At 45.4% G+C, this 26056-nt stretch overlaps 1 protein-coding gene across 1 annotated transcript in view; it reads right to left on the bottom strand.

The window, feature by feature from the left end:
- Positions 1-26056, bottom strand: part of SRRM4 (serine/arginine repetitive matrix 4) — a 170357-nt gene that overhangs the window by 10920 nt on the left and 133381 nt on the right. The window contains exons 7-9 of the mRNA XM_017529562.2: positions 22479-22577; positions 18263-18419; positions 2869-3173 (exon numbers count right to left, since the gene is read on the bottom strand). Of these exons, the coding sequence (XP_017385051.1) occupies positions 2869-3173; positions 18263-18419; positions 22479-22577 (561 nt within the window). The remainder of the gene's footprint in view (positions 1-2868; positions 3174-18262; positions 18420-22478; positions 22578-26056) is intronic.

Genomic DNA, 26056 nt, shown 5'->3' with positions numbered 1-26056 from the left:
ACTCAGCTCATATTTATTGAGCATGACATAAATAGCTGTGGACTTAACCATCATTGGTGTTTCAAAGTGAAAGACTGGGTCTAAATTATTTAATTTGGCTGTCCATGGAGATCAAATTAAGCAGGTAACTGCTAGATGTCTCCCAGGCTTTAGTTACTCTTCTGGGGACGTATTTGTATTTGAATCCTGGTGCTGCCACTTATAACTGAGTTTCTCAACCACTCTGAACCTCAGTTTCCCCATCAGGTAAAAAAAGGGTTACAAATAGTACCTATCCCATAAAGGTTTTGAGGAGCTCAGGAAGATTATTTTTGGAAAGCATTTGGCATGGTACCTAGCATGTGATTAGGGCTCAACAAATATGAACTGTGGTTATTGTTGTTATTGCTACTGCACGTTTTCCTGCATAATAGCACTGCAGCGTATCAGTCAAGGTGTGTCCTCCTGCTCCCTTCTGGGAACTTCACTGCCTGTTCTTGGAGACAAGGACATTTGCTCTGGCCCAGCTCAGGTTCTCAGCCAAGCTTGGGTGTGAGCTGAGGCCAGGGATGTCCTAGGGCAGGCAAATGGGCAGCCAGTGCTGCATGTGGATGTCAAGCTGTTTGTCCAGGACTGAAGTGGGGTATGTGTTAGGGACAAAGAGTGCTCTGTCTTTGAAGAAGCTGTAAACTGCTTCAGTCCTAAGCCTTTAGTCATCTTTTGAAAATCTTGGCTACATGGAACAAAAGCAAACTCCCACCTTCGGAAGTAGAAAAACCTCACTGTTAGCGTGGCAGAGGGCACCAGCAAGGCTTTTCCACCCCTCCTGCAATCTGTGCATCTGCCCCATTAGTTATAAGCTCCTAAGAAAAAGGACCATTCAATTTTTGTATCCCCGGCACCAAGCTGAGTGTCTGGCATAAAGGACTTGCCTGATAAACAAGTTGAGGAATAAATAACAGAATGAATGGTACAGACTAAGTGATCAGTAAATTTTAGTAGCTGTTATGATGACAGTGCCCTTAGTGATTAGCATTTTGCTGTGATTTCTTGAGTGAGAGAGTAAGTGGGTGATGAAGTGGAATTACAACTGGCTCATCAGCAACTGTATGGAAGTGCTTTCTGCAGGAAAACTGCAGCTAGTGAGTGTGTTAAGATGGGCAAAAAAGTTGACAAGTCTCCATGTTCTCTGATACGTTGATAAATTGTACTATGGTATATCTATATCTATAATTGATAAGCTTTTGTTTTTAGAGCAGTTTTAGTTTCATAGCACAACTGAGTGGAAAGTACGGGGAGTTCCCATAGACTGCTTGCTCCTCCACGGGCACAGACTCGTTCCCCACTATCAGCATCCCCCACCAGCGTGGTCCATTTGCTACGATCGGTGAACCTCTCCTGACACATCATTATCACCGAGTCTGTAGTTTACATCAGAGTTCCCAGTTGGTGTTATATATTCTATGGATTTGGACAAATGTATAATGACAGTTATCCACCATTGTAGTATCATACAGAATAGTTCCACTGCCCTAAAAATCCTCTGTGCTCTGCCTATTCATCCCTCCCTCCCCTTACCCTCTGGCAACCACTTATCATTTTATTTTCTCCATAGTTTTGCCTTTTCCAGAATGTCATACAGTTAGAGCCATGCAGTGTGTCAGCTTTTCATGTTGGCTTCTTTCACTTGTATGCATTTATGTTTCCTCCACGTCTTTTCATAGCTTACTACCTCATATCTCCTGAGCACTGAATGGCATTCCATTGTCTGGATATATCACAATTTACGTACTCACTCAGCTCCTGAAGGATATCCTGGTTGCTTCCAAGTTTTAGCAAGTATGAATAAAGCGGTTATAACATCCAAGTGCAGGTTTTTATGTAGAGATAAGTTTTCAATTCATTTGGGTAAACACTGTGATATGTTCTTAAATGACAGTGACTTATGATGAATCTTACGTTAGACTTTCTTTCTTTCTTTTTCTTTTAAAACGGGAGTTTCGCTCATTGCCCAGGCTGGAGGGCAATGGCTCGATCTCAGCACACAGCAACCTTCGCCTCCCAGGTGTAAACGATTCTCCTGCCTAAGCCTCCCAAGGAATGGCTGAGGTTACAGGCATGTGCCACCATCCGTGGCTAATTTGTATTTTTAGTAGTGATGGGGTTTCTCCATGTAGGTCAGGCTGGTCTCGAACTCCTGACCTCAGGTGGTCTGCCCGCCTCGGCCTCCCAAAGTGGTGGGGGATTACAGGCTTGAGCCACTGTGCCTGGCCAATGTTAGCCTTTCTTCTAAGATTACTGGTAAAACTGACATCTGTTTTTTTGCCTGCCTACCCTCCATCTCTCCTGATACCAATACCCTGGCTTTTCCTGTAGAGGAATGTGAGAGCTTCTACTCATTAGCCCTAGTGATGGCATGTGACAGATTCTGGCCAAGAGCATCCTCTGGGCCATGGATGGGCAGATGATCTAAGCTGGGCCAAATAGAACCAATGAGCATTTTCCCTGGTGTGTTGCTGAAATCTTTGAGAAAGAAGCATTGTTCTCCTGTTGGCTGGCTAAAGCGATAGAATGTTAGCTGCTTGGCATATTTGACAATGCTTTGGGAGGATCTGCTTGAGAATAAGATCAGCAGAATGAGGAAGCACAATAAGAGATGTAATGAGAAAGACAGATTTCCAGCAGCATATTTTTGAACCCCTGAATCCAGCTGTACCTGAAGCTAGTTCCACTAGCGTTTTAAAACAATTAAGCCAATCTGAGTTCAGTTTTCTCTCTCTGGCAAATAAAAGAATCTTGGGGGTAGAGTGGGGAAGGCTGGGATGAGACAGTGAAAAGGTGGACATAGGTGGGAGGCCCCCTACCCCCAACCCCATGCAGTTCACTGACCTTGACTCTCTGCCCTTACTGGTGGGAGAGAGGTTCTCCAACATGGCCCCCTTGTTCTGGGGTGAGGAAGTGGTGAAGGAGTTCCCTGAATCAGAGGTGTTGCCACTGTTGAGCTCCCGGCTCTTGCTCAAGCCCCCACTGGGGCTCTCCTTTTCCTGGCCCCGAGACCTGGCTGAGCTGGTTTGTGTGGAAGGTGGCGAGGACGTGTCGTTGCCTGAGTCGTACTCCTGGGAACGTCCTCGCGAGGTGGTGAGCGGGCTGGCTGTTTTGGTAAAGAGGTCAGCAGCAGACCCCGACCCAGTGATCTGAAAGCAAAAAGACCCGTTGGACACTGCTGAGTGCTGGGCCCATGGGCTGTGTCTAAATAACCAAGAAATGTTTACCGTCATGATGCACTGTAACGAAAGGAAAGAGAGAGAGAGGAGAGGAGAGGAAAGAAGAGACGCCAAAAAACAAAAGCACAAATTCCTGAAAGAATACCACAGAAAGGAGATTTTTTTTTTTTACCCCCTGCTAGGATAACTGGAAGATTTAGGTATCATGCAGAGAAAAAGCATGCGATTCAGATTAAACAAAAGAAAAAAGAAATTATACAAAATTTAATTTCTAATGAATTAAACAAAAGAGTCAACTCATAAGAAAGGGGGTGTAAACACCTTTAACTCAACCTAAAACAATAATAAAAAATAAAGGAAGGGGAAGGGGAAAAAGAAATGGAACTATGGGCCTGAAAAAATATATCTTGGAAATTAAAAATAAAAGGAGATAAAGCCAAAATTTTAAACTTCAACCAAATACTCAATTAATTTAACAATTTTTTTTCTTTTGAAAAGAAAAAGTTGCCTGAATAGAACCCTAAACAAATATCACATGGGGAAAAGAAATGAAATAAAGATGAGAGTTTTTTTGTTTTTGTTTTTAAATATAAAGTCAAGGTCGCAAACTGACATTTTAGCAGTTTTCAACTAAAGGGGAAAAGAAAGGAGGGGACAAAAAAAAATGGAAGTCAAATAGTCTGACCAAAAACAAACAAAAAAAAAGATCTCTATAGATATTTGTGTGTGTCCTTTTCCCCTTGTAGAAGGTAGCTAAGGCTCTTGAGTGGCTTCTAATAAATTCTCTCATGTCTTTGCGGATTATATCCACTTACCAAGCAAGAACTCCTCCTTTAGTAGGTAGGTAAGGTGTAAGAGAAAGGGAAGAGCGGGCAACGTGAGTCCATCATTAGAGTCGCAATTGACAAGAAAAAACACACACCTTTCTGCACATCCTCAAACTCGGCCCTGAACTTTTGAGTTTTGTTTTTTTAGTGCCCTTGACAGGTGGGGGCATCAATTCTGGTTGGTTTTGTCATAAAGGGGACCTAACCTAGCCAACCTAATCAGTCCCTTAGGGCCCAAGTTGGGGCAGGAAACCCTTGTGGAATAATGCGAATGGCGGCTAGGGTACTGCATCTACTACCTACGTGTGAAATGGAGGGGACACAAGGGAGGGAGGATGCGCTTGCAACAGAGGGCTTTGGAAGGGGCTTGGAGATTGGGCTTTGGGGTAACTGGGAATAAAGAGGGACCCCCAGAACCCTGTCTAGGGCTGATCTAGGACTGATGAAGGAGTAAGGGAGGTGAAGGAAAGCCAGCACTTGGGAAGGTGGGCACGCCTTTAGAAGCATGATGGGGGGGTGGGTTTCTTTAAAAGTTCAGACCTTTCGTGGCTTGGATGACACAGTAAGTTTGATACTGGCCTCTGCCTGCAGTACCATGCTTAGCTGTGAATAGAAGGGACCCCTGCCATGGGCCTCCTCCAGACAGTCCTCCCTATGGGATGAGAAATCCAAGAAGGCACCCTCTTAAAACTACTGCCTGTCTCAACCACTCTCTGGGTACCTGAAATCCCAGAATTATCTGTTTAAATGGTTCCCATGCCCCTTTCCAGGTCTCTGTAGGCCTCATCCATGGACCCATTCTCCCACAGGTAGACCATGCTTTGAGTGTCCACACTCCTAGGTCCAAGGGTAGCTATTTGGACAGAACTTGGATGCCTAGGCTGAGGGGTCTGTATGCATGTGTGCAAGCCCCATCATGGTGTTGGATGTGCCAGAGGCAGGGAGAGAAAGGGATGGTTCCAGGGCCAGGTTCTCCCCACGCTGCCATGTCACAGCCTGGCACTCCGAAATGGCCCAAGATTCTAATTTCATAACTGACTTCCAGATCATTCTGAAGGTATATTTGCCAAGATAAATGAACATATTTTATTTAAGTTTGCTGACTTATTTATAAACATTTAAACCTCTAGTATACGGACCTTCTTCTATATCTTTGCCCTGACCCCACAAATGTTAGGGCAGGCTTTGCCATAAAAAGCCACTCTTCCCCCAAACTTTGTCTTATGCATCTTGGCCCTAAAGGAGGGGGCACTTCTGGAATTTCTTAAGAACCATTTCTGCCTTCTCAGCAATTGGTCATGAGAGTAAAACACAGAGACATTGGAACTGTGAGAATAGCATAACTCCAGCACTCAGGATGTCAGCTCCTGGAGCTGGGGAGGCTGGGCCTCCTTTGCAGATTCTCCCAGGAGGCTTTGCACACAGGCAAGGTGATAGCCTATCTTTAGCAAGTTCTGTCCAGCACAGCTGCCACTTTACCTGCTTGGCACCCTGGATAGCTTTTCTTTGGGAGAAGGGACCTCAAAGTAAGGTTGTTCTGGTGGAGTTTTCTAGAGTTGAGACTTTTGCAACAATAATGTAAAGGTCCTGTACCCATTCAGTCCTCCTATTTATTTGTCTTCTTTTTTGCACTTTGGATGCCACATCTTTCTCAACTCTGGAGTTCAATGGCAACAGGTGTGCCTCCACCACTTCTGTCAGGAATGCATCATGCCAGGTAACTAGACCCTGAGATCTGTGATCTCTGGCTTGGGCTTGGTCCAGGGATGGGATCATGGAATCTTTGCCCAAGAGATGGTGAATGGTTGGTAGCCAGTGTATTACAAGTGAATCTGGCAAGCCCGTCTTGGAGGGAACTAGGCTGGAAGAACTCAAGGGCAGGGGCCTGTGAGTTCAGTAATTTTCATTGTCTTGTGGTTTGCTACCTGGAGGCTGCCAGGCTGGGCTCTTCTCTCCCAGGTATTTGTTCCTACTCTTGACTATGAATTTCATTTTTCCTAGTGCACCATGGATCCCCATAGGCAAGGCCCCTCCAGGCTAGTGGATATAGAAGGGCATCTGGCCTTGTTCATTTTCTCAGCCCCACACCCTAAGCTCACAGGGATGCTTTCAGAGTGTCACCACCTGGCTATGACTTTTTCACATGTAACTTGTGTGGTTAGAACTGAGAAATCTATAAGGCATCATGTTTTTTCCATCATCACCAGAAAACAGAGATAAAGGCACTATTGAAATGTTCTCATTGGGTTAAACTTGATGCCTGAAAATACCAACCTCTCCTGCATGTTTAAGAATCCCATTTTAAGTGGATCTAAACTCTTTGACATGGATAACAGTGTTTTTTTACACCCCAGCCCTGCATACTTCACAAATAGCGTCTCTTCCACACCATCCCACCCTTACCCCAACAACCTAAGCTGACTGATTCAGATTCGAGTTTTCTTGGTTCTGCCATCTCATCTTGTTTTCCTAACCCCAGGCCATTTGCACATGCCATTTCCTCAGTCTAGAATACTCCTCTCTTCCCTACTTCACATGGCTAAATTTATGTGTCCTCCAGGTGTCCTATCACCTCTTCTAGAAAGCCTTCTCTCATCCTCCAGACCAGGATAGCACAATACTCTGTACTTCATTCATTCATTCAATCTTGAATTTACTCATTATTCAAAAATGAGTGTCATTTGTTTGCCACATCCCTGTTCCTCAGTGGAGTAGTTGCTTATTTTATTGGCCATCTCTCCAACTGGGTGGGGAGCTTGCTGAAGGCAGGGTCGTGACTGGTTCTGTGTTGTACCCCAGGATTCACCAGTGCCTGGCACAGAGTAGGTGCTCAGTAAATTTTGTCTAATGCACAAGTTTGCTCTCCAGTCACTTGGAAGCCTCTGTGGGCCTGCCTGGCTTAAGTTACCGTAGAGATGGCTGGGTGATCAGGCCCTGGCGGGTCCAGCTGGGTGTCTGCCAACTTTGATAATTTGAGAAAAAACCAGCCTCCATCACACTGAGAATCGTTCTAGGAAACTTGGAGACCCCTGGCTGAAGCTTGGCGTCGCGAGATCAGCTTGGCTGGGTATGTGAGCTCGAGAAAACCTCTAGAATCAAATATTTATTTTTATTGATACATAATAGATATACATATTTTTGTAATGTATGTGATATTTCAATACATTCTCATAGTGTATAATGATCAGATCAGAATAATAGAGATATCCATCACCTTAAACATGTATCTGTTCTTTATACTAGGAGCATTCAAATTATTCTCTTCTAAGGCTGGGCACGGTGGATTATGCCTGTAATACCAACGCTTTGGGGGTCTGAAGTGGGTGGATTACTTGAGGTCAGGAGTTTGAGACCAGACTGGCCAACATGGTGAATCCCTGTCTCTACCAAAAAATACAAAAATTAGCCAAGTGTGGTGGTGTATGGCTGTAGTCCCAGCTACTTGGGAGGCTGAGGTGGGAGAGTCACTTGAACCTGGGAGGTGGAGGCTGCAGTGAACCAAGATTACACCACTGCACTCCAGCCTGAGCCAAAAAAAAAAAAAAATTATTCTCTTCTAGTTACTTTGAAATATCAATAGATTATTGTTTACTGAAGTCACTCTACTGTGCTATCAAACACTAGGTCTTAGAAGAAAGTCTGAGGTCCAGACCCCTGGCAGAAAGAATGCCCTCTGCTCTTTCTGTCATTCCCCCCGACACTCCTCAGACCCAGGACCCTGAGAGAAAGCACGCAGAGGCTCGCTACAGATTCTCAACAGCGTAAGCTCCAGGCTGCAGACGAGACATTTCAGACCTGCAAAGACTTCCAGATGAAACAAGCTGTGCTGGGTCTTCTTTTTATTCCACTCTCTGCTACTATGGGCGCTCAAGTTCAAAGGCGGACTGGGTTTGGTCATTTGAATGCAGCAAGGCTGCCAGCCTACACAGTGACTTTGTCCCTACTAGGAAAAGGTACTCCTCCGGAGAGTGGAATGATGGTTACTAGAGACTGGGAAGGGTAGTGGGAAGTGGAGTACAAAGTAGGGATGGTTAATGGGTACAAAGATAGAGAGAATAAATGAGCTCTAGTATTTGGTAGCACAACAGGACGACTATAATTTTGTGTATATATATATATATATATATATATATATATACATTTTTTTTTTTGAGACAGAGTCTTGCTCTGTCACCCAGGCTGGAGTGTAATGGCATGGATCTCGGCTCACTGCAACCTCTGCCTCCCAAGTTGAAGCAATTCTCCTGTCTCAGCTTCCCAAGTAGCTGGGATGACAGATGCCCACCACCACACTGGCTAATTTTTTTGGATTTTTAGTAGAGACAGGGTTTCACCATGGTGGCCAAGCTGGTTTCAAACTCCTGACCTCAGATGATCTGCTCTGCTTCCACCTCCCAAAGTGCTGGGATTACAGGGGTAAGCCACCACACCTGGCAGAGTTAACAACAATTATCTTATATTTTAAAATAATGTAAAGAGTGAATGAGAATGTTTCTAACACAAAGAAATGATACATGCTTAAGGTGATGGATATGCAATTACCCTGATTTGATCCCTACACATTGTATGCCTGTATCAAAACATCACATATACCCTGTAAATATATACAACTATTATGTAGCCATAATACTTAATTTTTTTTTTTTTTAAATTTTTGAGACAGGGTCTTGCTTTCTCTGTCACCCAGGCTGGAGTGCAATGGAGCAATCTCGGCTCACTGCAACTTCTGCTTCCTGAGTTCAAGCGATTCTCCTGCCTCAGCCTTCCGAGTAGCTGGGATTACAGGCATGCACCACCACACCCAGCTAATTTTGTATTTTTAGTGGAGACGGGGTTCCCTCATGTTGGTCAGGTTGGTCTCGAACTCCTGACCTCAGGTGATCCGCCCTCCTCGGCCTCCCAAAGTGATTACAGGCGTAAGCCACCATGCCCGGCCCATAATTAAATTTTTTAAAGGAAAAAAAAAAGGTCCTCCTTATGGGTCAAGAATTAGAAAAAGGTGGCCAGACATATGAGAAAATAGAGAGTACACCTTTTTCTGGGCTGAAGCATTACTTCATCAGTATTCAGAGCTTGGCGAATGGAGGGCAGGGGGTTTTTGATCTCCCAGTTGCTCTCCATGCTGGTCATCCTCTCAAAGGGCACAACAGCGTGACATCATGTCCCTAGCAGGTACATCTGGAGTGTGTAAATTGTCTCACTCCACTTGGCCTGCTTAGAGGATTCCTCCGGCAGAGGAGGTGGCAACCTAAAGACATTCATTCCTGTTTCCTTTCAGCTGAATCCTACTTGGTATTGTCTTTACATGTCTTGATGGGCTCTGTTTACCCTTCCAGGGGGTAGGAGCATTTTCACCAAGTCATCATCAGAGATGTTCTGATAGTTTAATGGTCTCCTAAACCCCAGACTCCACCTTCTCCATTCACTCCACATGAAGAGGAGGAAGGAAGACATAATTGAGGGAAGCCCAAGGTAGGATGGGTTTGTGTTGGGAGAGAGATGATCAAGAAAATGCAGAGGAGGCATTAAAGTTGTGAATGTCTGATGGGCTGACAACGGGGGCCTCCCAGGACCTTGCCTCTGCCCTTCCATCCCTGGATATACTGCCTTGCTAGTCAGCTACTCTCTCTGTCACATAAGGTGCAAACAGCCCCCTCTGACGTTGATACAACAGGATGGTTCTCCTTTGCTCTTTCTGCCTCCTTATTTATATAACAGGCCTCTCAAAATTCATCTTTGAAGAACTCTTCATGCCTTGGGAGTTTCTCTCTGTGCATGTAACTGCTCTCTGTCCCTGAGACACTTGTTAGCAAGAGCCACTCCAGGTCCTCTGTCATCTGGTAATAATCCCCTTCAGGTACCCAAGACCACCCTTGAAGACCTGGAGTCCTCACACCAGCATTCTCTTCTTTGGTCCAATTTTACTTCTTCTTCCATCTCAGCCCTCACCCTCCGTGATGTCTACGTAAAAGCCTACTTTCAGGGTATGGCATGAAAATCCAGCTCCTATAAGCTCTACTTAATGACCAAGTGAAATAATGCCTGTCTAATCTGGATTCTTAGAAAACGAGATGGAAAATAGGTGCTAATAATTTGAGAGGGGAAGGAACCTCTGTGGTGGAGTGTGTAAACAATGTAGAGGGGAGAGTGAGCCAATAAAAGATGCATTATCAAACCACCTATTACAGAGGGCAGCTGATGCTTAATCCCAGTGAAGACACCATGGGAACCAGTGTAGAACATGCACCTCAGAGTTAACCCCAACCAAGGAGTGAGGGAGCTGGGATATTTATACACCAGTTCCCCATCACTCACAGGTTGAAGGCTGAACACTGGAGCATAAATTCTCTAGTATGTCCAGACTGCCAAATGGGCAGAGAAAATAGGTTTTGGCAGCAGAGTATACCATCTGGAAGCTGGAAGTCAGCCATGAGCCCCAAAGTGCTCAGGGTGAGGATCTATATATGGATTCTATCTGCTTCAATACCCCAGATCAACACTGGAAAACTGGTGAGCTGAGTTATGCTTTGTTTCAGATATGCTTTCTTCAGTTCACTTAGGATGTCTGGAAGCAAATTTGAATTAACTGCCAACATTGGTAGAATGGGGAGGTTTTGCAAAACAACCCCATTTCCAGTTTCTGTTGAAAAATAAGATCTGCCAACATTGGGCCTACATCCCTGCCTGGCAAGAATTGGCTGAGAGCAATTACAGCTGCCCCTTTTAGATGGGGCAAGAGTTCTCCTGACCCCAAACCCCACGAGGTCATCGTTACTCATATCTATTAGCTGCCTGGCCACCAAGACATCTAAGTTGGAGACCTTCTGTTCTACAAGTTTGTTGCTACTCTGATCCCTCTGTAAGCAACATAAACCCTGTACATCTTGTATGTTTCATCTCTTCCTCCCAGATCTGTGAAGCGGATTGCTCCATCTCTCCCATCTCCACCTGTTTAATCCCTGTTGGACTTTCGTCAATGAAAGGAACCAGGAGACCACATCCGTTAAACCATATCCAGACCTCAGAGCTATTATAAACTCTTCCTTTCTGGGTCAGGGTAGTCAATCTCAGATTTTTTTTTAATTTCATTAAAAAATTTTAAATACAAAATGGTTTTCATAAACTCAAGGCCACTGGGGGGAAGTGAGCAAATATTTTCCTTTTTACTCCGTCAAACCCCTCCAATGTGAAGCTCCAGTTTCTCGTCCCTCTCTCTCTCCACTCCAAAGCTCGCCTCATCTCCTTGTTCTTTAATATACTCAGTGTTCACACTCAGGTCTTTCTAAAAGTAATTAAATCCCCCCACCATGAACTCCAGCTCCCTGGCGTTTCACTGGGAGTCTCTCTCAGCCCTCCAGGGAAGCCGGCACTGTTATTTATTGTTTTTGTTTCAAATCATTATTTAATCAAGAACGGGGAAAAAAGGCAACCTCTCACTTACACTTCAAAATTTAATTTCAGCTGAATTCCGAGATCAAGAGGCAGCACAGCCTAATAGGTTACAAAAATACAATCAAGAAGAGAATTCCAATTAAACTGAACAAGTCCATTTACTGAGCTTCAAATGGCCCCATGGAGAGAGACGGCTATAAATTTTTTTTTCTTCCCTGCCATATGGGGGACTGGAAATTCTCATATGAGTATGGAGCTGTATGGCAGAGCTTTTTGCTAGAGGGTTCTGGTTATTCCCTTAAAAAAAAAAAAGGCTTTTGTTTCACAAAGACATTAAGTTTATTTCCCTTTCTGTTGTTCATCTTCCTTAGTGCACTAATTAGGAAGACAGCAAAAGAATGGATTCATTGACCTGGTGGGAGTTCATTTGGGAGGAGGAGGAGATGGAGAAAGAGAAGGGAGACATGCCGAGCATTGTGGGAAGATGACAAAGTCCTTTAGGGCTGGGGCTATCCCATGGGGCTGTGCACTGCATTGAACCTTTGGTAGGGAGAGGTGGTCTGGCCTCCTTATTTTTTCCCTTAAGCAGGAGCCAGAAAGGAATGATAGCTTCAGGCTCATCCTTTCTTCAAAGCCTCTCCTGAGGACCCCCTGCCAACCTGTTCTCAGAAATCCCCACCTGGATCCCTTTAGACACATTTTTCACCAGCCCAAATTGAAACGAGAAAAAATAAGTTCAATGTAATTAGTTTTTCATCCTGCTAAATGCTTTCGATTTAAAGACTCATTTTTGTTTCCAAGGTCGTGTTTTTCCTACTTCTGGTGGTAAAATCTCCCTTTAGTGATAGAAAATGGTGGCTTCCTTTTTTCTGTCCTTCCTTAGCAAAAGTAAAAGTTGACAAAGCCATGTCACCTCTCATTAAGCAAAACAAAACCAAACAAAACCAGTGGCCCAGAAAATCCCCAAATCTCATCTCATCCACCTTCTGTACCTTGGTTCCTCTCTTCTCTCAACGATGACGATGGTATTGGATGGCGCATGTTGAGTCGCCGGTTGAGCAAGCGCTCAAAGGCTTTGGAGAATGTGCACCTGGACCAGGGGTCGGAAGGCCTGGGCCATCCACAGATTCTTCCTCAGCACTGTTTTCCCTGTCTACAAAGTGGGAAACATATTCCCATCTCACCTTTCTCCTGGGGTTGTTGTGAAGTTCACCTGAGATCTTGGATGGATTCAGCTTTTTGAGGCTAGAGATACTCTGAGAACATCATATCTGGGGTTATTTGGGATAAGTTTAGTAAAACTGCTTTGATAACAAATAATATTATGGCAACTAGCATACATTGTGTGTTATGTTCTGAGCACTGGGATAAATGTTTTCACATAGAGCATAAGCTACATGAGGGCAGGAGAGTAGATGCTCAATGATTATTTTCAAAATGAATGGATACCCTATCTTACTCCATCCTCATAACAATCCTATAAGTAGGTATAATTATTATCCCAAGGCATACATGAGGATGCTGAGGCCCAAAGATGTGAAATGGCACAAAGGAGGTCATGTAATTAAACATGAGGACTCTGAGGTCAGATTCCCTGGATTCAAGCCCCAACTTCTCTGTTGAATAGCTGCCTTTTACTTAATTTTTTTTTTGGCTGGAGTTTCCTTATTATAAAGTGGAGATATTCATGGAAGTTCCATTGAAAAGCTTTATAAAAATAAATGCAATAATGATGATACATGCGAAGAATCAGCCTAGCACCTGGTGCATAGTAGGTGCTCAGTAAACACCTGGTGCATAGTATGGCTCAATGGGCATTATGTTGTCACCCAGGGTCTCACAGGGAGAGATCAAGAACTCTAGGATGCCCAGATCTACTCCAAAAGCCCATGTCTTAATCACATTGCCTCTTCCAGTTTACAAATTTCATGAGGCCTTCTTTTATGGATTACGAGTTCTGCTTTTATTGTTTTTGGTTTCAACGTCTGTACTGGTTTTGTTGACAGGGGTTAGCAACTATTGGCCCAGGCTGGAAGCAAGAGGAGGAAAAAAGAAGCCTGCCATTGTCCTTGGCATGGCTCCAGTCTTGATCAGCCCCCTTCTAGATTTCCTCTCTGGTTATGGTAGACTTGATAGAGAGCCCCATACCACAGAGAAAATGCTTGGCTAACCCTTGGAGCCATGAGCCTCTCCATCATCAAATCCACCCTCCTCATCATCCAGTTTACCTCTCACGCCAGCTATCAGGGTAAGCTTTCAAGGCACGAACCACAACTCATAACAGCTCTTCTTTCTCCCACTTTGGTTACATTCCTAGGTACCAACACCTCACGGGGCCTGTTTTTCCATCTTCAGAATGGTGATAATGATAGCACCTACTTCAAATAACTGTTTTAGGTATCAAATGAGGCAAAAATTATGGAAAGTATGTGACAGTGCCTGACACATCGCGGTGTTTTCCCCTCTTTCTGTCCATCAATCATTGCAACCCAATGAGCTCGTACGCATCCTTCAAAGCCCAGCTCAAATGATCCTTTATTGTTAAAGGCTTCTCAGACATCAAGACAACATTGTCCAGCCCTTACTCTGTGCTTCCATGACACATTGCAGTTGCTCCCATCACTGCCAGGGGTGACATTCACAATATTCAACAACTAGTTGGTTGTGAGTACTGCCCCACCACAAAGGAAACTGGCTTTGACACTGAAGGGAAGTAAGTATCACTTTTCAGTTTCAGGATTTTGAGAAGATCCAGAAGGTGACAAGGGAGAGAAGGGATGGCTAGGTTGACTGGGGTGGAGTGAGGCAATGACAGGGCCTATTTACCAACTGGCATGAAAGTATTTGAATATTTTAACAACTGGAGAAGGTACTGGTGCTCTTGACTCAGTCTCAGCCCTAATTACAAACCAATCACACTGTATTGCATCATTCTTCTTACTACTAAGCTGTGAGATCCTGGAGTTCAGGAAGGCTGTTTTTTAACAATCTGTCTGCTTCCCCAGTGCCTTGAACAGAGAAGATGGAGTGAAGGTAAGGACTATGTGTGAGGCTGTGAAGGGTCTCTATCTTGGGATCCTCTCTTTGGATTCGGCTCTGACCAAGCAAGAGAGCCTCAGGTTACCTTTAGCTCACCAGTTAAGATCACGTTAGGAGCCAACCCCCAAAATTTGCATATTCATATATGCAAATAAGTCCATCGATACTATGCAACTGTCCTTTATTTTTTATTTATTTATTTATTTTTTTGAGACAGAGTTTCGCTCTTGTTACCCAGGCTGGAGTGCAATGGCACGATCTCGGCTCACCACAACCTCCGCCTCCTGGGTTCAGGCAATTCTCCTGCCTCAGCCTCCTGAGTAGCCGGGATTACAGGCACACACCACCATGCCCAGCTAATTTTTTGTATTTTTAGTAGAGACGGGGTTTCACCATGTTGGCCAGGATGGTCTCGATCTCTTGACCTCGTGATCCACCCGCCTCGGCCTCCCAAAATGCTGGGATTACAGGCTTGAGCCACCGCGCCCGGCCGGTCCTTGATTTTTTAAAAGAGTTGTGCATATGAAATACCTGTAATCAAATATGGCATAGGAGATCCTCTATGCTCAGGCTCCTCTTTACCTACAGAGCCCATATCTTGCCCTGGAATTTTATCTCAGCCCCTGACTCCAATCTTTACTTTCCCCCACTTCATTTGCTCACCCTTAGCTTTTCAGGTATTTGTCACCTTCTCTGCCTAACCCTAACCCTAACCCCCGTCCCCTCCCCTGTCTGCTAACCTTGTGCCCCACCTAGGCATCTCAGCACCAATTGTTAGGCACTGTCTTTACCTGTTTTTACCTTGTCTGTCTCCCCTCATTACAAGGTACAGGCTATTTCTTTCTTGGTAATTGGATCCCGAGATAAGTCAGAACCTGATCCTATGTAGATGCTCCATAGGTGTTTGTAGACTTAAATAAATGATTGGCTCGTGATTCAACAAAAATGACTCTGCTGTTAGCTTTAACAGAGAGAAAAGCTTGCGGCCAGAACCCTTGGGAAACTTTTGATCCAATCTGGAAACTTCTTTCATCTCTGCTTTTGTAATAGAGAAGATGAGAAAGGGCCAGGCATAAGGAACACTCAAAGAACCAATCTGGGGCCACGTGATTCTACCAAGAGCCAGGCAACCTTGAATGGGGCAGGGCAGCCATTTGGGCTGAAGCTACCATTTAGGATGGAAAGAAATTGCTCTGGGAAGCAGGGGCCCTGGTTTTAGTTCCAGCTCAGCCTGTGCCCAGAACTATACTACTATTACTACTACTAATACCACTGCTAGTACCACTGCTACCGCTATTGTGGCTGCTACCATCACCACTGCTATCAATCACCACTGCTATTTCCACTATGACTTCTACTGCTGTTACTATCACTAGCAGTAAGCATTACGCAGCATTTACTTCTTGCCTGTTGTACTCTAAAACTTTTACTTACATTATGGCATTGAATTCTCATAACGATCTAAAGAGGTAGGTCTTCTTGCTATCCTTGTTTTGCAGTTTTTGAGGAAACTGAGACACAGAGAATTTGTGTAACTTGCTCAAGGAGCCACAGCTGGTAAGTTCAGAGCCAGGATCTGGAATGTTGTCATCACATTTGTCAAGTTTTTCACCTGTGTCAAGTACTGGGCTCAATAGCTGCCTTTTGAAGAAGAGACTGTTATCATCTTTATTATTATTATTTTTTGCAGATAAGGAAACTACAGCTTGGAAAGGTTTAAGTAATTACCCCTACCTCAGAGATATGATGTCACCACAAATTCATAATCTCATGTTTTTAAACAACTCTGCCTTGCCACAGCCCATGTAAATCAATTCTCTTCTGTGAATATCAGTTCCCTTTCTTAACAATCAGAGCATTAGGCCATCTGAGCTCTTAAAGCCTCTCTAATAGGTACAGGTGAACACTGGCTTTTAGCTCTTCTGGTAGGGCCAGGCTCATGAAGAACAGTGAGGTATTGTGTCTCAAAGCCATCAAGAACCCCTGCGTTTCAGGAAATCAAACTACCAATAGCCAATCTGGTAACCTCCCCAGCTTGTGTGGGAGGACAGGCCCAGCTTTCTGTAACATCTTGACAGACCTGCCTTGTTGGAAAGCCATCCCAGACATGTAGGAAAGTATAAGCCAGCTGCTTCCAACGGCACCTTTTAGCTAGGGTCAATTGGGACCTCCAGCTGGACCACCACAAATACCATGACCAGGAAGATTAGGCATCCTTTACTAACTTAAAAACATTCCTCTACCTCTTAATGCTCACATTTCAGATTTATCTTTACCTTTGCCACAATCCCCCAGGGAGACAAGTGGAATAATCTTGCCCATTTCTCAGGTGAGAAAGCTGAGGTTAAGAGGGGTAAACTGATCAGTCCAGCCAAAACAAAACTCAAATCCAGGCCTCTGGACTTGTCATGCTGGGAAGACCCTTCTTAGGGTATTTGTGAGAGAGGGTATGCAGGTGGGCATTTGCCAACTGCAAGCACTCAGTAACCACAGGCGTCTCTACCAAGAAGGAGTCTGGGGACAGTTGCAGATGGTTTCAGGTAGGCAGAGGATTTGGGTAAAATTATACCTTGGAGATGCTGGGTGCCTTGACTGGTAAAGAAGTTTCCTGGAATGCACTGCAGATAATTATTGCATTAGCCAGGCCCAAATGTTGTCATCGCTTTCCCTTTCTTGACATCCCCACAAGCACCCTGGGCTTTTCCTTGCTTCCACCTCATCCTTCCTTAGGGAGCATCTACCTGCAATTTTCAAGTTCCCATGTAGCTAGAGAAGACAGTCCCTTTAACAGCTGTCTGCTGAAATTGTTGACTCTATCAGTGTTGACTCTCTTCCTGTTTGTCTGTCTGTCTCTTTGGAATCTACAAAAGGCCTTCACATACTTTATGTTATTGGATATTCCCAACAATCCCCCACGGAAGTAGTATGCCAGTTTACTAATGAGAAAATGGAGATTAAGTAATTTGCCCAAAGTCACACAACTAGGAAGTGGCCAAGCTAGGACTGAATTCAGATCCATTTCTAAGTCTCTTGCTCATGGTGTCAAACTATTTGAAGTCAAATTCCAGCTTGTCCTTGTTGCTTGAGGCAGCACGGCTTAATTCTATTCAATGCCGGGTTGCTAAATTGGATTAACTCTTGCCTTGCTTTGGGGCTTTACTCCAGCCCTTAACCTCTCTGAGCCTTGATTCTTCTGTCCCATCTGTAGAAGGGACTAGTGAGACAGCTGCACCCTCAACTCTCAAGACCTTGGGTAGCTACACAAGAGAATGCGGGTTAAGAGCTATGACCTCCTTAGAAGAACATTCTCATATATATTCAAGGTCATGTTTATAGGTGAAATGAAATCCCAGCTGCCAACCAATGCTTCCAGCCAGCTGGCATAAAAGATGCAGACTTCATGTAAAAGCTGGAGTGTCTCTGTTACGTCAAAGAGCCCTTCTTTTCCTTCCTCTCCAAAAAACAAACAAACAGAAAAACAAAACAAAAAACCCTCCTGTGGTGTCTTAAACATGTCTTCCTACAGATATTACTCTGGAGACAAGTATTTATTTGTCAACATTTCCCTGATAAAAAGCCTGGGTATTTAGTTTTTTTCCCCCTGCCCCCAAATCCCCAAGCCAAGTGTTGCCAGAGCCTGGTGAATGACCATTTGTTTCATCAATAATGAGGTCTGGAGCCAGTGGGATATTTTGTCAGAAATTGAATTAAAGTGTATCATACACTGCCCTGAACTTGTGCCTCCACCTCCCCCAAGTGTCGTGGCCAAGGCTGGCAGAGGAGGCTGTGAAGAATACTTACTACACCCCTGGCTGACAGGTAGCCAAGCATCTGGAGGGGTTGGCTGGGCGGGCGACTGGACCGGGCTTCAGGGCTGTCCTTGCAGAGGGTCTTGGAGCAGCGCCGGGAGTGCCTTCGGCGGGACTTCTGCCCTTCCTCAGGGGACCGGCCGCGGTGCCTAGGGGTTGGGGAGAGAGACCTGAGGGTCTTTTGAAGGGGAGCATGGCAGGGAGATGGATGTAGTACCAACAGGATCTGAGGATGATAAAGTGTGTTTGGGGTGTTTGTATGTTCATATGTGATTTTGTTCCTGAGTATGTCTGTGTGTGTATGAGAGCTGGACTGTATGTATATCCATCCATCCATCTGTCCATTATTCATTCTTTCTTTCATTCATCTATTTAACCATCCATCCATCCATCCATCCAACCAACCATTTAGCCATTTGCCTAAGCAACCGTCTATTCATCCATCTAACCAACTATCTCTCCAACATCCATCAGTCTAAACAACCACATATCCATCCATCCATCTATCCATCCATCCATCCTTTCATTTGTCTAAGAAACCATCTATCCATCCAACTAACCATCCACCCATCCATCCATCCATTCATCTTTCCATCCATCTAACCATCTGCCCATTCATCCATTCATTCGTCTATCCATCAGTCCAATAAACCATCCATCTGTCCATCCATCCACCCAACCAACTAACTATTCATATATTCATCCATTCACCCAACCATCCAATTAAACAACCATCCATCCATCTGTATATCCATCCATTTATCCATCCAACTAACCATCTATCCATCTAACCACTAACCATTCATCCATTCATCTAGCTAACCAACAATCTATTCATCCATTAACCCACCTATCCATTCATCTGTTGATTCCTTTATTTATTCATTCTCTCACTTTTTCGTTTGACAAATACTACTTCACGTGCCTGGCACTGTTTTGGGGTCTGAGGATGCAGCTTTAAAAACAGAAAAGGTCCCCATCCTGATTCAGTTATTCAGTTTAATGTCACTTGTGTGCCTCTATGATTGTCTGTCAGGTGACTATGTGTACGTCTGGGTGTGTCCATCTGTGTTTCCATGTGTTTGTCTATAAATGTAACTGTGTATAGCTGTGTGTCTTTGTGTATGTGACTTCACCATCTGTGAAATAAAGACATCCTGTTGACTGTCACCCAAAACTTCAGTGAAAAAAAAATGGCTGACAAAAATGACAAAGATGCCTTCTGCAAGTTTGTGATGTCTAGATCTGGCTGCTTGGTCTACAGTGAAAACCAAAGGCATGTCTTACTTCTTAGGAAGGGCATGTTTGGACTCTGCACATCTCATTAGTTCTCTGAGCCACAGGAATAATAGAAATCACGCATTGTGGATTTGCATGGCGTGTATAAACCTCTCTTGAAGCACTTTCACAGTCCTCCCTACAACTCGAAGACATAGACAGGGCAGGTATTACTTTCCCATTTTACAGATGAGGGAGCCAAAGCTCAGAGATGGTTAGGAATCTGTCTGAGGTCAAACAACCTGGAAGTGACAGAGCAACAGCCACGGCAGTCTTTTGCCCCGCCTAGGAACTGGTGCCTCTGGTTCATGCCTTGGAGTTCCCCTGTCTGCTCTGTGGCTTGAAAATCATGTTTCTACTGAATAGGTAACCTGTGTACCAGGTCTCAGTTTGCTTTCATTTCTGCTAGGGAGCTCCTCAGCTCAGTAGACACTGGGAGCTCATAGGCCTACATCATCAGGAGGAGACGGGACAGCAGAGGAGGCCTGGGGTAGTGTTTGTGATGTTAATCATTTATCTAGCAGGTAAGTTGCTAGAGCATTGTATGATTCTCTGGCCCAGGCCAATAGGGCTTAGCTGCTGAGAGATAATTCAGCCTGTGGTGTAGGTAAAGTGCTCAGGCTGAGTCACCCCAACCCGGCTGCCTATTCCAGCTCTGCCGGACACTTCCTATCTATGTGACCTCGCTTAGATCCTTTTGCCCACCAAAAGGCAGTTGTCTCTGCTGTAACAGATCAGGGATATGGTTTAGCTCAGTTGGCCAACATCCTCCAGAAAAAGGCCACCAGGAGTCCCCCTGGGGATGAACAAGCATAGTTGTTGCTACTTGATACCTTAGGTAAGTTTCATGCATTTCTGTAAGACAGTGTTAGAAAGAACCTATTATAGGCTTTGGGCTGGTGGCAGGTGGTTTGGGGAGCATTTACAGATCTGAAGCTTTGTTTTGAATTAGATGCTGCCAGAAAGTGGGGGTAACTCAGATTGGATGTCTTCATCAATCTTATCCAGAAAAAGGGAGGAAAAGACTAAGGCCCATGGCTGCCAAGGAAGCAGCAGTGACTCATATTCGGCAGGCTAGAGAGAGGCTTGGTCACTTCTGTGTTTTGCACAGAGCCTCATCTGGGCTCAGACTCGATGACAGAGGGGGCTTAGTTTTGTCTTGAGCAGTGAGGGTTGCGGAGTGGCCTTGTTGAACGGTGGTATTCCCGGACACTGCCAATGTTCGGCAGAAACACCAAGGCCTAATCATGATAGTAGGTACCAGGGACCTCTTTCTCAAATGCTTCCCACACATCAACTGGGGAGATGCAAAAATCTCACTGTTCTGGCCTCATCTCGTCTGAAGTAAGTCAGGACATTTAGAGGGTGGGATCCTGGCACTGGCATCTTTTAAAACTTCCCAAGTGACTGAAAAGGATGGCCAAAGTAGAGAAGCGCCAGCATCGCACATGGTGTTATCAGAACGATAAGAGAGAAAATGCCTTGAAAATCTTTGCACAGTGTCTGACACAGAGCAGGATCTGGGTAAATATTTCTCTCCTGCCTCCTCTTCCTCCTTCTCCCCCTTCTACATTCTCCTCCTCCCTTTTTCCTTAGACATTCTGCTTTATTTGGGTAAAGTGGGGCCAGGACAATGAAATTTTAAAATCTCCCCTGGTGATGTGAACAGAGAGTCAAGTGTGAGATGCGTTTGAGAAAGAAAAACCAACAAAGCCTCAGTTCTTACTCTTGCTCTTTTCCTTCCCCACCTTCTTCTCATCAACAAGATAGCCCCTCTCTCCCTTCTCAGGTTGGGACAACCAATGTATTAGCATAGAGAGAGTCCAGGTTAGCAGAAGACTGCCTTGAAAAGGCATTAGAATGAACTTGCTGCTTTGCGTTGTTTGGTTTTTCATAGTTTGTTTAGCTTCTCTGTGCATAGAGTGGTCCCTTAGTGAGAGTGAGAAGTCTAGAGCCATGCTCCCTGGTTTCAATCCTAACTCTGTCACTTAGTTGCTAAGAGACTAGCAAGTTCCTTAACCCCTCCATGCCTCAGTTTTCTCATCTTTAAAATGGGAATAACAATAATGTCCATTTCCTAGGGTTGTAGAGAGGATCCTGCAAGTAGATGTACAAAGAGCAGCCAGGGCTGGGCGGGGTGTCTCACGCCTGTAATCCCAGCACTTTGGGAGGTCGAGGCAGGTGGATCACTTGAGGTCAGGAGTTTGAGACCAGCCTGGCCAACATGGTGAAACCCTGTCTCTACTAAAAATACAAAAATTAGCCATGTGTGGTGGTGGACACCTGTAGTCCCAGCTACTTGGGAGACTGAGGTAGGAGAATTGCTTGAACCTGGGAGGTGGAGGTTGCAGTGAGCCGAGATCATGCCATTGCACTCCAGACTGTGTTACAGAGTGAGAATCCACCTCAAAAAAAAAAAAAAAAGCTAGTATTGGGTTTCATTCCTATAAGTGATGACAGTAAGACCTTTTGTCTCCAGCTCCCCCTCCTTTTTTTTTGAGACAGAGTCTCACTCTGTCGCCTAGGCTGGAGTGCAATGGCACAATCTTGGCTCACAGCAACCTCTGTCTCCCGGATTCAAGCGATTCTGCTGCCTCAGCCTCCAGAGTAGCCGGGATTACAGGCTCCTGCCACTATGCCCAGCTAATTTTGCATATTTTTTGTAGAGACCGTGTTTCACCATGTTGGCCAGGATAGTCTTGAACTCCTGACCTCATGATTTGCCCACCTTGGCCTCCCAAAGCACTGAGATTACAAGCATGAGCCACCACACCCAGCCTCTCCAGCTCTTTCTCTAAAGGGAAGTGGTGCCAGCTGCTGAGCGTGAGGAAGTCCTGTGCTGGAGGAGTGGAGGCGAATGTAATGCTAACAGGGTCTTAGCCTGGCTGCGGCTGTGGCTGAGGGAAGACGATCCTGGGGCCAGCGGTTACCTGTTCTCACAGCTTGAGGGGCGTGACTCCGAGCTCTGGGACCGCGATGGGCAGCGGTGATGGCGGTGACGGTGAGACTTTCGGGGCCGGCTTCGGGATCTTGGGGGGAGGAGAAGGAACGAGTCAGGGGAGAGGAGAAAGAGAGTAAAACTGAGTGAGAGAGATTTGATCTTGTGACACCTGTTTTTCCTTGCACTCAGGTCACCATCCCTCCCGAAGGTCTGCGTCTCCCTCACCCCCATGCGTTTGTCCAGCTTCCTGCCTGGGTGCTGGGGGGCGGGGAGGGGGCCATGGAGGCGGTCCATAATCAATGGTACTGAACAGGGTGAGCAGAAAGGAGTCCTCTGGAGGGAGTGAGGATGACTCAGGACCCTTCCCCTTCCCCAGGTGACATCCTAGGCAGAAAGTCACTTCCCCATGTTTCCTCTGTATCAGCCAAGGCAGGAGCCTCCCTGTCACAGAGCTTCAGGACCATATGTGTGTGCATCAGCCAAGCACTAACACAATATTAACCGAAGGCTCAGTTAAAACAGAAGGAGCTGCTTTGCCTTCAGAATATTTGCGTGGTGATCGTCTAATTTTTCAAGTGAATGCAGAAATGCAGATTTTTAGGTAAATATTCTTATTTTAAATGGAAGCTTATTTTTTTTAAAGGCACTTTTTTGGGCAAATGAAACACATTTGCAGAGTAAATTAGGCCTTCAGGCTGCCAATTTATAACCTCAGACCTGGAAAATGAAGTCCAGGTTCTTAACATGGAGTCAAAAGCCTTCTAGGATGGGCTACAAACCTCATCCAAAACAAAAATTAGAACAACAATTACTACTACTACCACTAATGATGGTGTTACTGCAGGTGACTTCAGCTACTTCTAAGCAGTAATAATTCAGAAATAGTAGTGGCAGTGGCAGTGGTAATTGAGGATGTATAAAGGATGTCAATGGTTTGGGCCGAATGAGAAAGCCAGTGGGAGTCAGAGATGATTCTATCGGGAGGTAACTTCATTATCTCAACAAAGGACTCAGGGATTCCTGTAATGTAATCATCAGACCATATCCCTTCCCTGCTTAAAACTTTCCCATTGCTCTCACAAGTCCAAACTCTGATCCTGAACCTCAGGCAGCTTCAGGAGCTCGCCCTGGCCTGGCTCTCTGGCCTCACTGCTTGTCTTCTTCTGCCCTGGCCTGGCGGGCTGAAGCAGCTCTGAACTGTATGTATGCTGGCTCACACATTTCCCAGTTCATGATATCCTAGGGATGATGACGATATTGATGGGGATGATACCAGGTAACCCGCAGCTAATGCATACTTCATGCCAGACACTGTATTCTAAGCACTTTTTCTAAAGAGATTCATCTATTCTTCCTAACAACCTACGAAGTGGCTTCTCTTATTAGTCTCATCTTACAGATGAAGAAACTGAGGCACAATGAGTTTAAACCACCTGCCTAACTTGCAGCCTGGAATGGTTACTTGCCATGCTCACCTGGAGCCTAGACGCTGCCTCCCTGAGGAGGCCACCAAGCCCTTTTCCCAGTGCCCGTGTTCCCACAATGTCCAGGGTTTCATCTGCTGTGCTGTGACCTGCTCCATGTCTGGCTCCTGTGAGCTCTTCAAGGTCAGGACAGTGTCTGGCTCATCGCTGCCCTTGGGCCCAGCACAGGGCCTCATTAAGGGACGCTGAATGAAAGGAGGTTAACTCTCTCTAGCAGCCACTTGCCTGGAAGGAGTCCTGACTGTGGACTTGGCAAGAATAGGCCATCGTTTATCTTCAGGATGCCTTATTTTTCTTGCTTTTTCCTCTCCTGCCTCTTGTCTTTTGGCTTGCACAAGCTTTCTGATGCCCTGCTGGCAATTTCTGGGACTCCTCCAGCTCTTGGCACCAGGGAGGGTGGCCAACTTTGCTGCCCTTATGCAGGCAGTCCTTGTCTCAGTGATGGTCCTTCCTAGTGCTCTTGAGGTATGGGCCTACCCCCTGACTCTGTGGCTGTCTGCCCTGGGGCCCCACGGGCCAAGTGACACTGAGATTGCCGAGAATATGTACTCTATCTGTGCTTAGTGTGAAAGCACATTCAATACATGCTGCCAATAATTGTCTCTTGACTTGAGCTGAACAAATTCAATGATAAGGAAGTTCTTCCCTGAGCTAACTCAAGGCCCTACTGCTTTCTTCTGGAGCATTCCCCAGGCCTCCACGGTGGTGGTTGAAATGCCCTCCTTTGTCCTGACCTTGCATGAAAAGATCCTTTGGGACAGCAAAGCTGGGCACCCTTCCTCTGCATCCCTGCCTCCTCTTTTTCCTCCCTGGCAGCAGACTACCTTTCATCTTATTGTCTTTGATCCTCTCTTTAGAAGCTTCTTGGCGGGAGATAAAATATTAGTTGATTGGAAAACACAGACACTAACATTTGCAGGGTATAAAGTAGGTAGGTTGTAACCAAATTTACTTTTAATTTGGCTGGGAACTGAACTCCGCAGGCAGCATGGGCTGATTTGAATTTCTACTACCAGCTATAAACTGTGAAACAGCTGGGGCCCCAAGACTGGAGCTAGGAGCTTCACTGACATCTCCACACTGTCAAACCAACAGCCAGGACCTGAATTCATACACACGCTCACACATGTGTGCCCCTGTGATCACACCCCGTGACCACCCATGCACAGGTAAAAACCACCACACAGCCATGGTACACAAAATGTACACGGATTGGCTGGGCGCGGTGGCGCAAGCCTGTAATCCCAGCACTTTGGGAGGCCGAGGCGGGTGGATCACGAGGTCAAGAGATCGAGACCATCCTGGTCAACATGGTGAAACCCCGCCTCTACTAAAAATACAAAAAAAAATCAGATGGGCATGGTGGCGCGTGCCTGTAATCCCAGCAACTCAGGAGGCTGAGGCAGGAGAATTGCCTGAACCTGGGAGGCGGAGGTTGCGGTGAGCCGAGATCGCGCCATTGCACTCCAGCCTGGGTAGCAAGAGCGAAACTCCGTCTCAAAAAAAAAAAAATGTACACGGATATTTAAACAGTGCACACACACAGTGAATGGAATTCAGTGTGTCCTATGTATACCATTCACGTTCATGCTCACACAAGCACAGACAGACAAACACATCGGTGTGAACACAAATATAGAGCACACACAATGTTCCCATATTATATACATTTGTATACATGGTGTACAAAAGTGTAAAATGTACAGACAGCTGCAATGTGCACACTATACACACACACACACACTATGTAGAAATACACACACAATGTACACACAAGGCATACTCACAAGGGACGCACCAGGCACACACATGCACACTTTCATGCAAAATAAACAAGCATGCATGCACATACAAATCATACACACATGACCTGGTGCACTCATACATACCCAAACCTACAACACACATAGTTACGCCTTTCTCTCTCTCCCTTGCCTTTCTCTCCCTCCTTCTCCTTTCCCTCCCTCCCTCCCTTCCTTCCTTCCCTCCCTCCCTCTTCCTTCCTTGCTTCCTTCCCTCCCTCCCTTCCTCCTTCTTCCTTCCTTCCTTCCTTCCTTCCTTCCTTCCTTCCTTCCTTCCTTCC

The sequence above is a fragment of the Cebus imitator genome, unplaced genomic scaffold (genome assembly GCF_001604975.1).
Source record: "Cebus imitator isolate Cc_AM_T3 unplaced genomic scaffold, Cebus_imitator-1.0 Scaffold59, whole genome shotgun sequence".
Lineage (NCBI taxonomy): Eukaryota > Metazoa > Chordata > Mammalia > Primates > Cebidae > Cebus > Cebus imitator.
This window is presented reverse-complemented; position numbering and strand designations above follow the sequence as displayed.